Genomic DNA, 14405 nt, shown 5'->3' with positions numbered 1-14405 from the left:
CCCTCTTTGGTCATTGCCTCCTTCTACTTCAGCTTCAGCCTTCCCATTCTCCTGATTTGCTTTTTCCCCATCCTCCCTCCCCACCTGAGTCTGTTAAGAGCCTGGCAGAGGGGCAAGGAAAGACTAGACTCAATGAACATGGTGGAGTGCCGCTTCTCTCCTGCTCCCCTAGGGCAAGTTGTATTGATTTTTTAACAGAGCACAGTGCCTTTGCTTTTCTGGATGTGAGGTGGGATTGGGCTGAGTGACAAGAAGCAGCACTGTCTTTCTCTTTGGTCTGTTGTGCAGAGTTCAGAGCACCTTTCCTGTCAAGGCTTGATTGAGCTCCCCACCATGCTCACCTAGTTCCCTTAATAGCCCTTGCTCTGATCAGCATCATTTCAGTCCCCTTCCAAGCTGTGGTTGTGCTGCACTCAGTGCATGGCTAGTGCCTCGTTCATTGTCTCTAGTAGCGCAAGCAGTTGATTTGTTAGTTGTTGTGAAAGTGGGACAATCCATGTTGATACAAAACTGTTCTAGCCTCTGCCGTTTCACTTATCACCACTACTTCTAAACAACACTTTGAGGCTTAAAAGTTGTTTTCTGATATGTGTTAAAGCTTCCTAGATATTGACTATGAGTTACTTAGAAGCTGTAAGCAAGACAAATGACTGATTATGCAGTGAGAAAAATGTAACATAACATTTGTAAATGTATAAAGTTAAAGTGGACTACAAGAATTGTGCATTATTGCAGTGTTTGCTTGGTTAATCCAGCACTTCACTTGCTGAGATGGTTGAATTCTGGCTTTGAAATTCTCCAGGCAATACGGGCTGTTTTTCATTTTGTGCAGGTTGAATTGCCTAGCTTCCTTTTACAATGTATTGCTTTTATAATCATTACATGCATGAGTGAGAAAGAGGCACTGAATAGCCTGATCTCCTCTCTGAAGGTAAGCAGGGTGAGTACTTGGATGGGAGACCACCAAGGAAGGCTCTGCAGAGGAAGGCAATGGCAAACCACCTGTGTTTCTCACTTGTCCTTAAAGTTCCTCTCTGGGGTCACCATAAATCAGATATGCCATGCTTTTCATGGACAGAATAATCAAATATAGTTGTGGCAGCAAACGTGGACTATTGCACCCTTCTTGAATCTTTGTTCGCGAAGCCAAGCCGAGAGAGAGAGAGAGAGATTCTTAAGAGTAGTACGTATTTTCCTCCAGCTTGTTTGTAAACTATTATTATGGTGAATTTTTCAATTAAAATATAATTGTTTTTCTTCATATTTAAATGAAGTGGGTTTTTATTATTTAGGCTGTTTCTCTCATCCTTGTCATATTCACAGACCGATTTTGTATATATTCGGGGGTCATTCATAGAAAAAAGGTGCCAGATCTCATTAGCACCTCATTTGCATATGCTACATGTCGCTGACAACACTGGAAGGTGTACTGAATTATATCAGCTCAGCATCTACCTTAAAATGCTTCTTGAATTACAGTTGTCATAATAAAACCTTACTCCCATCATCCTTTTTAAATTACTTTCTCCTATGTGGCCACAGTGGCATGATGAAGATTTCCATCTGTCTGCTTGATATGTTTTGGCTATTTTCCCATTTTTTGTGGGGGAAAATATTAGAAAGTTTGTTCAGTCTTAAGTGTTCAGCAAAATTCTCAAACGGGGTTGAACAATGGAGCCCAGAAGCAAGGGTGGGTTTTTTTGGAGGGGGGGAGGTTTAAGAAAGAAAGAACACAATAAAATTTAGAGGTTCCGGAGCTCTGCTCCTGTGAGCTCCTGCCCAAATTGAGGCTTGCATATATTTCTGTTAAAGTAAATCCTGCTATGTTCAGTGGGAGTTATTTGCAGGTAAGTGTACATGCCTACTGAGTATGAGATCATTTGTGAGGGCCCCCCCTGAGATTTCAACTGCCTAGGGGCCTCCACAGGGTTTAATCCAGCACTGGAGGTTGGTAAGGCTGAGAGAGTTTGGAGAGAACTGTGACGGGCTTAAGGTCACCCAGCAGGCTTCACTTAGAGGACTGGGGAATCAAACCCAGTTCTCCAGTCTTAGCCACTACTACACCATGCTGGCTAAAGGATATACTAGGTATAAGGTAGTGGGAACAGACAAAAAAATAATATACTGTCACAGGTCACTCTTCGTCTTTTCCCTTTAATAAAACTGAAACGTACAAAGCAAGCATGTTTTACAGTCTAGGCAAGTCTTCATATGAAAAGATACCTGTTTTGAGTTCCTTTCTATATGGAAATCCTAAATCTGGCCTAGGAAATCTAACAGTGTGCCTACATTGGAGCTTCCAAAGTGTTGAATGCGTCAGACATTCATACCTAGCTGGGGCAACTAAGTAAGATATCTATATGCAGGGACTCCTGAGGCAAGGTTAAAAAGAACCACAAAATAGTTTTATTCTTCTTGTCAGAAGCAGAATGAATTTGTCATGAGCAAAGTAGTGCTTCAGTTCAGGCTGTGGTAAAATATCACCTTATTTCAGGGATATAGTGTATACAAATTATTTTAATCATTCACACGAGACTTTACAGCAAATTTCCCATGTATTTGAAGGAATGACTTGAACCAGATTCAACCTACTGACACTCAGAACTTCTAATCTACTTCATTCCACCCTCAAGATAGGCTCCTTTTATATTTTGTCTTCTCCCAATATTTTGTACAACTGTAGAAATGCAAGGAAACAGCTGGTGAGGAGATCAAAGAAGTAGGGAAGAAAAAGTTTATGAGAGCCAGTTTCATGTGGTGGTTAAAAGCATGGTTCCTAATCTGGGAGAGCCGGGTTTGATTCCGCCCTCCTCTACATGCAGCTGATAGTGTGACTTTGGGTCAGTCACAAGTTCTTGAGACCCAGTTTGGTGTAGTGGTTAAGTGTGAGGACTCTTATCTGGGAGAACCGGGATTCCCCACTCCTCCACTTTCACCTGCTGGAATGGCCTTGGGTCAGCCATAGCTCTGGCAGAGGTTGTCCTTGAAAGGGCAGCTGCTGTGAGAGCCCTCTCAGTCCCACCCACCTTACAGTGTGTCTGTTGTGGGGAAGGAAGATAAAGGGGATTGTGAGCCACTCTGAGATTCGGAGTGGAGGGCGGGATATAAATCCAATATCATCTTCTTCTGTCAGAGCTGTTCTCTCAAGATCAATTCTCATGGAGCTCTCTCAGCCCCACCTGCCTCACAGGGGATAGAGAGTCGGAGGGAAAGATAAAGGAGATTGTTAACTGCGCTGAGTCTCCAAGTGAAAGGTGGGGTATAAATCCAATCTCTTCCTCCATAAGGAGAGAATTAATTTTGGATTTCTCACATAGGGGAATTTTCCTGAAAAGATACAACTACAGCCATTTGGTTGAGTTTTACACTGCAAAACAAAAATTCAAACAACAAGTTTACCATATCTTGCCTGTGTAATGGATCTTTCAACGTTGTTGCACTAAATGGTATTATTCAAGCATTCAGAATATTATTAGTCTTACAGATTGATGTCCTTGCTTATTATCCACACAACTGCACACAAACTACAGTAATTCAAATCTAATAATGCCTGTAAAAATTTTCATTAATAATACAGCCAGTTATTAAGGCACTAGAATGTGGCCATGGACAACTGTAATTGATTTTTTAAAAAGTTGGTGTAGAGTTATTGTGCTTGGTTAACCCAGCACCAGTGACTGTCAAAAAGAGAAACAGAAAGTTAACACAGCTTTACCAATCTGTGCTCAAACCAGTAGCCTGTGTGGCCAAAAATCTATGTACATTTAAGCACTCTAATCAGAGTAAAACTCTTCTATTCGACAGAGTGACAGTGAATTAAGATATTATCACATTCCTCATCATATACACGCAAAACAATGCAAAAACATATACTTAACAGAAAATCCTATATATAACATTCTATCAAGTAATTTGAACATAAGTAATAATAATAATAATAATAATAATAATAATAATAATAATAATAATAATAATAATAATAATAATAATTAATAATAATAATAACATTTTGTGGGCAGCAAGGGCGAGTGCCACTGCGGTGGGAAAGGAGCACCGGATGGTCACCTACCTGGCCTACTGGGACATGTCAATCCTGCCTGTATCACCCCTTCCAACTCTGTGATTCTATGACTCTTCTAGAACGTATAGATTTGACCGTCTGCAGTGTTTAAGATGATCAAGTAAAATTGCTATTCTCTCTGTCTTGCTATAGATAAATGGCTAGTTTTACTTGCCATATAGGTGTTTAAAATATTGCAGTCTTTCAAGCCCATAACTTCTTCCTCACAAAATTTAATATATTGATTTTAGAAAAATAAATACTTAGATAGGCATCCCAAGCCGAAAAGCCTTTTAAAAAAGAAATGCACATAGAAAAGCAAAATAAACAATAGTCACAATTTAACACAGATGGTTACCCAAACCCACAAAACTGGCATAAAAGTACCTAACTCTCTTGAATCATGGTCAGTAACCTGTAATAGTCTGAACATTTAATTTTGTAGCAAACACTTATTAGACACATTTGTAATTACATGAACTTTTACACAGCAAACCAGCAGTAAAATGCATTGCATTGGACTTTGAAGCGTTAACTTGTGAGTAAATATGGACAGATTTGGAATTTAGTGGAACTAAGTTGCAACTAACTTTTACTGGATTGTGCCTTTTATGTGCCAAGTATTTAATCTTTTTCATGCATTCTACTTGTCAAAGCACCCACTACAGGGATATAGACTAGTTCCTTATAAAAAGGTAAAGGTAGTCCCCTGTGCAAGCATTAGTTGTTTCTGACTCTGGGGTGACGTTGCTTTCACGTTTTCATGGCAGACTTTTTATGGGGTGGTTTGCCATCACCTCCCCCAGTCATCTACACTTCCCCCCCAGCAAGCTGGGTACTCATTTTACCAACCTCAGACGGATGGAAGACTGAGTCAACCTTGAGCCGGTCATGAGCACAGTTTAGGACTGCAGTACTGCAGCTTTACCACTCTGCGTTAATCACATATTTTCCTGGAAGAATTCTTTATGTGACCTTCAATAATCCATGCATTCGCTGCTACTCAGCAAGGTACAAATGCTGGGATATGGAATTACCTTAACAACCAAATCAAATTTCTGGTGAAAATCCCTGTTTATTGGCTTGAGGAGGCTGAGTTCAGCTGTTGTAACATTCATACTGAAATACTGCGCATAATCCTCAGGAGTTCCTGCAAGAAAACAGCAAAGTTTGAACAGGATAACTGAGACAAAGGATATAGGGGGAAAAAAATCACAAGTTTACTTAAAAATTGTATCTTCTTCACTCATAAATAAAAGAATATAATGAATTCCAGTCAAAAAATGAAATGCCTACTTGGACATGCACACAAGCAAACCATCTATCATTTAGATCACTTTCCTTCCTTTCTTCCTTTGTCATCACTTTTAATTAATTTGGTTGGTTTTGGAAAGTTTCATTTTTTCCATAATAGAGAGATGAGTGGAAATGTCAGTGTGTAGTGTTTAAGACCAGATCAACAGCTTCCATTTTGCTGCATTATTCTTACCCTCATGGCTATATATTCAAGGTTTGTCCCTTGCAACAAAAACTATGCATGGCATTTCCAGCAGAATCTGGAAGACAGCATGTAAAAAAAGTGCAGAAAAAAACCCTTACTGAGTTGTGCATACACATTTCATCTTATATAAAATAAAGGATAACAACTCTGGATGGGAAATAAGAATGAAGATGACGCCTATCTATATTGTAACAAGGAAAAAAAATCTAACCAGTTTCTTCAGTAAACAATTTTCTAGAACTATTTTCTTACAAGCATTACTTTCCCCACTGTATACACATCTCCTCTGAGCTTTAACAATTATACCGCATGCTGTGCCTGTGTATAGCAAGCACCCATGCACAGAAGAGATGAATCCCTCCTCTTACTGCGGGCAAGAAAAATGTTAGCTATCTTCACAGCTATATTTTGAAAGTAGGGATCCTCCATACAAAGTGGTGCCATTACATCAAAAGGATATTCTTTACAGGTTGCAAAATGGTACTACAAATTGGTGAGATTTGATAGGTGATGGAACAGATTCTGAGCTGCATCACATATTTTGTATAGCAGAATCATACCTAGGTGAAGTACCATTCATGTAAGTAGTTTTGGGCATGCCCCAAATCCAACTTGATTTAGTTAAACGGGAATCTCTTATTCCTCCACGATAACTGTAATGTAAATACACCCATCTGATTTCCCTAGTCAGAAAGATGCAGGGGCTCTTGATACATACACAACTTGCATGTCTTTTAAGAAGGACATACTTCTAACCTGATGCTGCTACAGTGTCAGACTGGGGTCTTGCAAGGGTGAAAGCAAAGAAGAGTAGGTCTCTTACTTGCTTAGAACAGCAACCCTGATGTACAAGCTGTTATATGTGTTAAGGAATGTCAGCTGGCGTATTGCTGTAAGGGGACTTCCTTCCCTGCTCTGGCTGATTCCTCTTCAGTTCCTTCCTTCATGAGGGGACATTATGGAAGTGCTTACTATGTAACATATGCTACATTATATAATATCTTTAATATTCATGAGTGACCCACACCGTGCGCAGAAGAGGGGGACAGGGGCTATTTTATAATTTTGTATCACCAGGTTTCCAAGGTTTTTTTTAAAGGTAGGTGCTATTAAATTAAAAAAAACCCAGAAAAGTTTAAAATCTGGAGATCCTGGAAGACTACATTATGAGAGCCTGGTCACCACTGTAGGTTCCCTAGACAATCAAAAACAACATTGCCAATGCCCCCTGTAAGAAGAGAGAAGTGTACTAGCAATATTTGTGACAGGAAAGACAGAGAAGATGTGTGTAAGGAGGAGGAAAAGGAAAATATGATGAGGATGGAGCAAAATGAGAGCCACAAAGCAGGGGTGGGGGCTGGGCACTGCACAGGAAGGGGCAAGAAGGAAGCTGAACCAGGTGGGAGAGGCTAGGAAGAAAACACTGAGTGGGAGAAAAAGCAAATGGGAGAAAGCAAGTGTGTAGGGGAGCAAAGGGAATAGGCTTCCCAACCCTCCCGCTCTGGCGGGAGTCCCCTGGGTTTGCAGCCTCATCTCCCGGTCTTCAAGAAGTGAGAAGCGGGGGGTGGGGGGTGAAGGGGGGGGAGAACATACCTGTAGGCTTCATTATAGAGCTCCTGAGCCGTTTGTAAAATGTCTGCCGCTTTAAGGCTGGGCAGGGAGCAGGAAGGGCTTGGGAGAACAGCCCCGCCCTTTCTTTTGCTTTCACTTTCACAGCAAGAGTTCTCCGGAAGAAGATCTGGTAAGTGTGTGTGTGTGTGTGAGGGAGGGAGGGGGCAGGGGATTCCCTGGTTTGGAGGCCCTCCCCCCTTTTAGAAAGCGTGGGGGGGGAGGGAAATGTCTACTGGGCATTCTATTATTCCCTATGGAGAACGATTCCCATCGGGAATAATAGGGAATTCATCCGTTGGTATTGGGGGCTCTGGGGGGGCTATTTTTTGAGGTAGAGGCACCAAATTTTTAGTATAACATCTAGTACCTCTCCCCAAAATACCCCCCAAGTTTCAAAACGATTGGACCAGAGGGTCCAATTCTATGAGCCCCAAAAGATGGTGCCCCTATACTTCATTATTTCCTATGGAAGAAAGGAATTTTAAAAGGTGTGCTGTCCCTTTAAATGTGATGGCCAGAACTCCCTTGGAGTTCAATTATGCTTGTCACATCCTTGTTCTTGGCTCCACCCCCAATGTCTCCTGGCTCCACCCCCAAAGTCTCCTGGCTCCACCCCCAAAGTCCCCAGATTTTTCTTTAATTGGACTTGGCAACCCTAAAAGGGAACCAAACAAAGAAGGGGTAGCAAGGGTCCATGAGGGGTGGAATGCTATTTACTCTTCTTACAAAGCCACCTCTTATAATTAATAAAATAATGAATACGTCTTTAATGAGGAATATATATTTGCAAAGCTGGATTATTGTTAAAAAGTATGCTTTAGCCACAAAAACTGCCATAAATTTGCAAGAGCATAAACTACATTATGAAAATTTGGCCCTGTAAGAGGCTTAGAGCTCATCTATAATTTTTTGTTGCACTGCAGCGATTGGAGATGACTAACCCTGAAAAGAATGCAGATACATTCACTGTGTGCTAAAATGAGTGCTGATTGTCTTTGTAATATCATGACATGAAAGCATCACTATTCACTAGATATGAACTGTCATGCTATTATTTAAAAAAGGAAAAAGTGAGTAGACAAGCTATATTTTACTACACACAGGCCAAGACAGAAATCCAATTGTTCTATATGACTGGTATCTAATACAGATGAGAAAAAGGATGTTTCCTGTATTTTATATTGCCAATTGTCATGCTAGAAAATTTATTATGCAGAACAGCCCATGGATACATCCACAAGAAGAAACCATGACAACAAATTCACTGTTAGTGGCACCAGTTCCCAGGCTGGCTGTGTTTGAGCCAGCTTAGCTTTCAAGATCAGGTGGGCCCATGCTCATTTAGGAACCAATGAGTTAGTTTTTTTATTTAAAAGGTTAATGGTATTATTGACCCTTTACTTGCTGTTTAGAATATACCAACAAAATAGCTCAACCAATATCTCCTGTTGCTTCTGTAATTAATTACAGCTCTTTGAATTTGAATTAATGATGTATCTGTAATTATTTGGCATGAAGTATGAATTTGTCGAAATTCATAAGGGTTGCATAAGATGAACAACACCGAGCAACCAAAATGATCAGGAGTGTTCCCACTAAGGTGAGTTAGTGTGAGCTAGCTCACAGTTCTTTAGCTTCTGGCTCAAACATTTTTGTTTTAGCTTGGGAAAAATGGGCCCACAACTTTAATGCCCCTAGCTCATGAAGCAGAGGAAGCATTGGTGGTGCCTGGTGTCTGATACTGATCTGAACAGCCTGGCATTTTCATTGCCCGTCCATGAAAAAAACCCTGGATATTTATGTGTCCAGTATTTTTTTCAGCATTTTCCCAAACAATCAGAATCGAACCCAGATCTCTAGATTAGAGTCCACAGCTCTTAACCACACCACACTGATTTTCTTAACGACTTTATTAATCTGGTATTATTGCGGCCCTTCTACATCCACATAAGAGCCTACCTTGTCCCTCATATACATAGATACAAAACCGTAGTGAGGAGACTTCAGCTTAGGTAAGAATTAATACAACATGAGATATTTCCAAGAACTCCTGTATCTGCAGGATAATTTTGAACAGGAGTCCAGAAAAAAACTGAGATTATTAATTGAAGAAGAGTCTTTAAAGAGCCCATCCAGAATCCCTAAAAGCCTCTGGTGATGGCAAGCAATAAGTTTCTTTTTTTAGATTGGCAATTATTATTTATTTCTTAAATTTGATTTTTATACTAGCTTCCCTGTAAACAGGGCTCAGGGTGGTATGCAACAATAAATAGTCAACAGATTATATAGGTTAAAACATTACAGTTACAATAAAATATCAGATTTACTCAGAGAGCAATCTTGTGATGGTCATTGAGGTTTAATGACTTGGAATCTTACTCAGCTGGATAAATTCCACATCTTCTGTGGTAGAACAGAGGCACACACGGGGGGCCATTTTTCTATACTCCTAAACAGTGGCATTTGTAGCAATGGACCCAGCTGAATGGATTTTGTATTGTATCATCCACAGGACTGCTCTGTGTAGAAGATTTTTCCAGTGTCTAAATTAGCCATATGTTACATGAAATATGAATGCCAACCCAAACCAAGCATAATTAGAACATCAAATGGACTGAGAAGTAAAAAATGCTGCAGTTCTATAAATACAGCTATAATATAATCAACTATCTATTTAGCCTCTGTTTTCCTATCAGTTATTCTTAGTACAGATATGACAGGCAAGGAGATTACAGCAATCAAAATTGGAGATGATTGGAATAGCAAAGTGGTTGTAACTTATAAATTGAAATAAAGAACAAGCAGAGAGAAGCAGTAGGGTTTTTACAGGGCACAAGGGTTGAAATAGGTCACAAAATTATGTTAGAATGGCTTTGGTGGCTAATTAGGCTAAATGCTCATTAAAGGTAAGAGGGGTTGACTCTCTGTCATGGGTGCTGGGGACCCTGCAGAGGAAGTTGAGTCTGACGAGGAAACTGTGCCCCTGCCACCTGCACCAGTGCCCCTGCCTCCTGCTGGAGAAGATCCCAGCCCCCCTGCCTCGCCCTCTCGGGTGGCTCGTGTGCGTGACCGCCTCCGGCAGGACCTCAGGGATCGGAGGAGGGCGGCACGCTCACAAGCAAGACGCTCCCTGAGCCCTGAGTTCTGAGAGGATTCTGGCCCTCCTAAGAGCAAGGATGCTTGAGTTATGACAAGATCCTGGCTGCCTCCCTGAGCCAGCAATTAGCCCAAACGGGCAACAGCCAGCAGAGGGCTATATAGCTGTGGGCTTTGGGAGGAGGCTTTGTGGAAGCAACTAGTCATCTCCCTGACATCCTAGCATCCACTCCGGCTTGACTTTGGTTCCTGACTCCCTGACTTTGGCTTTTGACTTCTGGACTCCCTGACCTCGGCTTCTGGACCTCGGACCTGCGATACTTGTACACTGATTTGGATTTGGCGCCTCAGACCCTCCTGCTTACTGGCTACAGACCTCAGACTGCCTCTGGACTTTGCCTGACCCGGCCCCAGCCGTGACAGATTGCTTCCACCAGACAAACACCCACTCCACAGGATGGATGCTGAAGCAAGTGAAACCACAGAACTACTGGCTGCGCTCCAAGCCCAGGTACAGCAGCTAACACAGGCAGTAGTGCACTTGCAGCAACAACCTGCGGCCAGTGCTCCAGCCAAGTGCCCAGTTTCCCCACCTGACAGATTTGGGGGTGCCGTGGAAGAATTTCCTGCCTTCCTAGCACAGTGTCGGCTGTACTTTGAACTGAGAGCACGGGACTTCCTCAATGACAAGACAAAGGTGTGTTTCATCATCAGTCTGTTAAAGGGGCAGGCGGCCAAATGGGCCACACCCTTGCTGGTCGCATCCTCTCCCCTACTAACTAATTACCAAGGGTTTGAGGCCCACCTGTCTGCTGCTTTCTCTAGCCCAGTCCAAGCAGCCACAGCCAACCGGAAGATCAGGGCACTGAAACAAGGCAAATCCTCGGTGGCTCAGTATGCCACCGAATTCAAGCTCCTGGCCCAAGACTTGGCGTGGAATGAGGCTGCCCAGATGGACCAGTTTACCGAGGGGTTGGCAGAGGAGGTCCTGGATGAACTAGCCAGGGTGGAACCACCACCCACGCTTCAACAACTTATCACCCTCTGCCTCCGCATCGATGGCCGCCTGGAAAGTCGCCGCCAAGCCAAGACCAGAGGGCGCCAGCTCCCTGCGCCGTGCCACTTGGCTCCTCGCCCATCCTCAGCTCGTACCAGCGCCGAGGACGAGCCTATGCGGCTTGGAGCTGCTCGACCCTGCCTGACCCCAGAGGAAAAGGCCAGACACTGCACACAGAATCTGTGCCTCTACTGCGGCACGGCAGGCCACTATGCCTCTGGCTGCCCTGCTAAGCATCAGATACCCGGGCCTTCACCGCCACCGCCGCCAAAAGGGCAGCCCCAGGCGTAAGTGGACCCCCCAGCCTGGGGCGACTAGCTGGGTCCTCCGAACAGCGGGCTGATACCCCGGGCCCGTTCCTGCTACCAGTCAAACTCCGTCTGCCTGACGAACGCTGGCTGTTCGTGTATGCCATGCTGGACTCGGGAGCAGCCCACTGTTTTATAGATGCCGCCTTTGTAAAACAGCACCAGATCCCGGTGCAGACAAAAGAGACTCCGTCGCTGGTGGAGGCTATTGACGGGCGCCTCCTCCGTTCTGGGCCTGTCACCCAGGAGACCTGTCCCATCACCTTCCACGTCCAGCAGCACCAAGAACAGCTGCAGTTTAATGTCGCCCGCATGCCTCGCTTCCCACTGATTCTGGGCCTTTCCTGGCTGAAGCTGCACAACCCCATCGTGGACTGGGCCCAGCAGGAACTACGTTTCCAAGACCCATGCCCCCATCTGACTCCTCCCACCACTCTGGCAGCTGGCATCCCGAGTGGTGGTCCTCAGCTCCCTCAGAAGTATGCGGATTTCGCCGATGTCTTCGAAGAGACGGGAGCGGATCAGCTTCCCCCTCACCGGCCCTATGACTGTGCCATTGACTTGGTACCTGGGGCACCACTCCCGGTGGGGCGTCTGTACCCAATGTCGGAGCCTGAGTTGGCCGCTCTGCGAGACTTCCTAGATAAGAACCTGAAACGCGGCTTCATCCGACCCTCAACCTCTCCCCTGTCTGCTCCAGTCCTCTTCGTGAAGAAGAAAAGTGGGGAGCTCCGGCTGTGCAATGATTACCGGGCCCTGAACAAGATCACCATCCGCGACCGGTACCCTCTACCACTGATCCCTGAACTCTTGGATCGCTTAAAGGGGGCCCAAATCTATACCAAGCTGGACCTCCGTGGAGCGTACAATTTGGTGCGCATACGACCTGGAGACGAATGGAAGACCGCATTTGGGACCCGGTACGGGCAGTACGAGCACCTGGTGATGCCCTTCGGATTGATCAACGCCCCCGCTGTCTTCCAGAGGTTCATGAACGACATATTCCGGGGCCTGCTCGACCGCTTCGCAATCATATATCTAGATGACATCCTAATTTACTCCCGCAATCCTGCCCAGCACGCCGAGCACGTCCGCCAGGTCCTGCAGCGCCTACGAACCCATGGCCTCTACGCCAAGCTGGAGAAGTGCGACTTCGACCTGCGCTCTGTCGAGTTCCTCGGTCACATTGTGTCCCCGCAAGGGATCCTCATGGACCCGAAAAAAGTAGAAGCGGTCCTGACCTGGCAGGCTCCTCAGAATCGCAAAGACCTGCAGCGATTCCTTGGTTTTGCCAACTACTATCGGCAATTCATCCCGGCCTATGCCTCCCTGACAACACCCCTGACTCAACTACTCCGCCCCAAAGAACCCTTCTGCTGGTCCCCAGAGGCCGATAACGCCTTCTCCACCCTGAAGACCCGTTTTGCCACCGGGCCACTCCTGAGATACCCTGACCCCCAGCTTCCCTTTACGGTGGAAACTGATGCCTCCAACGTGGCCCTGGGAGCAGTGCTGTCCCAGCGCGAGGAGCCGTCTCAGCCACTCCAGCCCTGCGCCTATTACTCGCGCCAGCTCACAGCTGCGGAAAGGAACTATACCATCTGGGAGAGGGAGTTGCTCGCGATCAAGGCGGCTTTTGAGGTTTGGAGGCACTACCTCGAAGGGGCTCGCCACCCTGTTCAAGTGCTCACTGACCACCGGAACCTAGAGCACCTCCAGACCACCCGCCGTCTCAACCAGCGCCAGATCCGGTGGTCCCTATTCTTCTCTCGCTTTGACTTCCGGATCTCCTACATCCCCCATACCCAGAACCGGAAAGCAGACGCGCTGTCCCGGAAACCGGAATACGCCCCTGCTTCAACTGAGGCCGCGCCCGCTGCTCCCATCCTGCCGCCCTCAGTATTTGCAGCCACCTCCACTTCACCCACACTCGTGGAGGACATTCGTGCTAGCCAGGCCAACGATCCCTGGGTCCAGCAACACCTCCAGGCACTCCAAGACGACTCAGCAGGCGAGTTCACGACTCGAGGCGGTCTCTTGCTACACCGCGAACGCCTCTATGTGCCGCCCGGGCCCTTGCGGGCAGAAGTGCTACGCCTGACTCATGACTCGTTACCCGCCGGGCACTTTGGACAGCATAAGACCACCCACTTGCTGACGCGAGAATTCTGGTGGCCACGAGTGCGCTCCGATGTTGCCCGCTATGTCAGCTCCTGTGATGTCTGTCGGCGGGCCAAAGACGTCCCGGCCAAACCCTCGGGGTTGTTACAGCCCTTGCCCGCACCCTCAGGACCCTGGGACACCATCTCGATGGACTTCATTACAGAACTCCCACGATCCAAAGGTCAGACTTGCATCTTGGTGGTCGTCGACCTATTTACCAAGATGGCCCACTTCATTCCGTGTCCGAAACTTCCCACAGCTCAGGAGACAGCCCAGCTATACCTGCAACACATCTTTCGTCTGCACGGACTCCCAGCCCACCTGATCTCAGACCGGGGCCCCCAGTTCTCCTCTCGGTTCTGGCAAGCCCTCCATTCCAGCCTGGGTACTCGAGTGCACCTGTCCACAGCCTACCACCCACAGACTGATGGTCAGACAGAGTGCACCAATGCCACACTAGAGCAATATCTCCGCTGTTACACCTGCTACCAGCAGGACGACTGGACCAGTCTGTTGCCTCTAGCGGAGTTTGCATACAACAACGCGGTCCACTCGTCCACCCAAATGACCCCGTTTGCTGCAACCTACGGGTACCACCCTCGGTTCTTC

At 45.8% G+C, this 14405-nt stretch overlaps 1 protein-coding gene across 3 annotated transcripts in view; it reads right to left on the bottom strand.

Moving 5' to 3' along the window:
- PCDH15 (protocadherin related 15) overlaps positions 1 to 14405 on the bottom strand; it is a 475582-nt gene that overhangs the window by 269248 nt on the left and 191929 nt on the right. For all 3 annotated transcript variants that reach the window (XM_060241241.1, XM_060241242.1, XM_060241243.1), the window contains exon 10: positions 5098 to 5210. In XM_060241241.1, the coding sequence (XP_060097224.1) occupies positions 5098 to 5210 (113 nt within the window). The remainder of the gene's footprint in view (positions 1 to 5097; positions 5211 to 14405) is intronic.

This window comes from Heteronotia binoei, chromosome 6 (assembly GCF_032191835.1).
Source record: "Heteronotia binoei isolate CCM8104 ecotype False Entrance Well chromosome 6, APGP_CSIRO_Hbin_v1, whole genome shotgun sequence".
Lineage (NCBI taxonomy): Eukaryota > Metazoa > Chordata > Lepidosauria > Squamata > Gekkonidae > Heteronotia > Heteronotia binoei.
The sequence above is the reverse complement of the archived record's forward strand: the minus strand, read 5'-3'. Positions and strand labels throughout refer to the sequence as shown.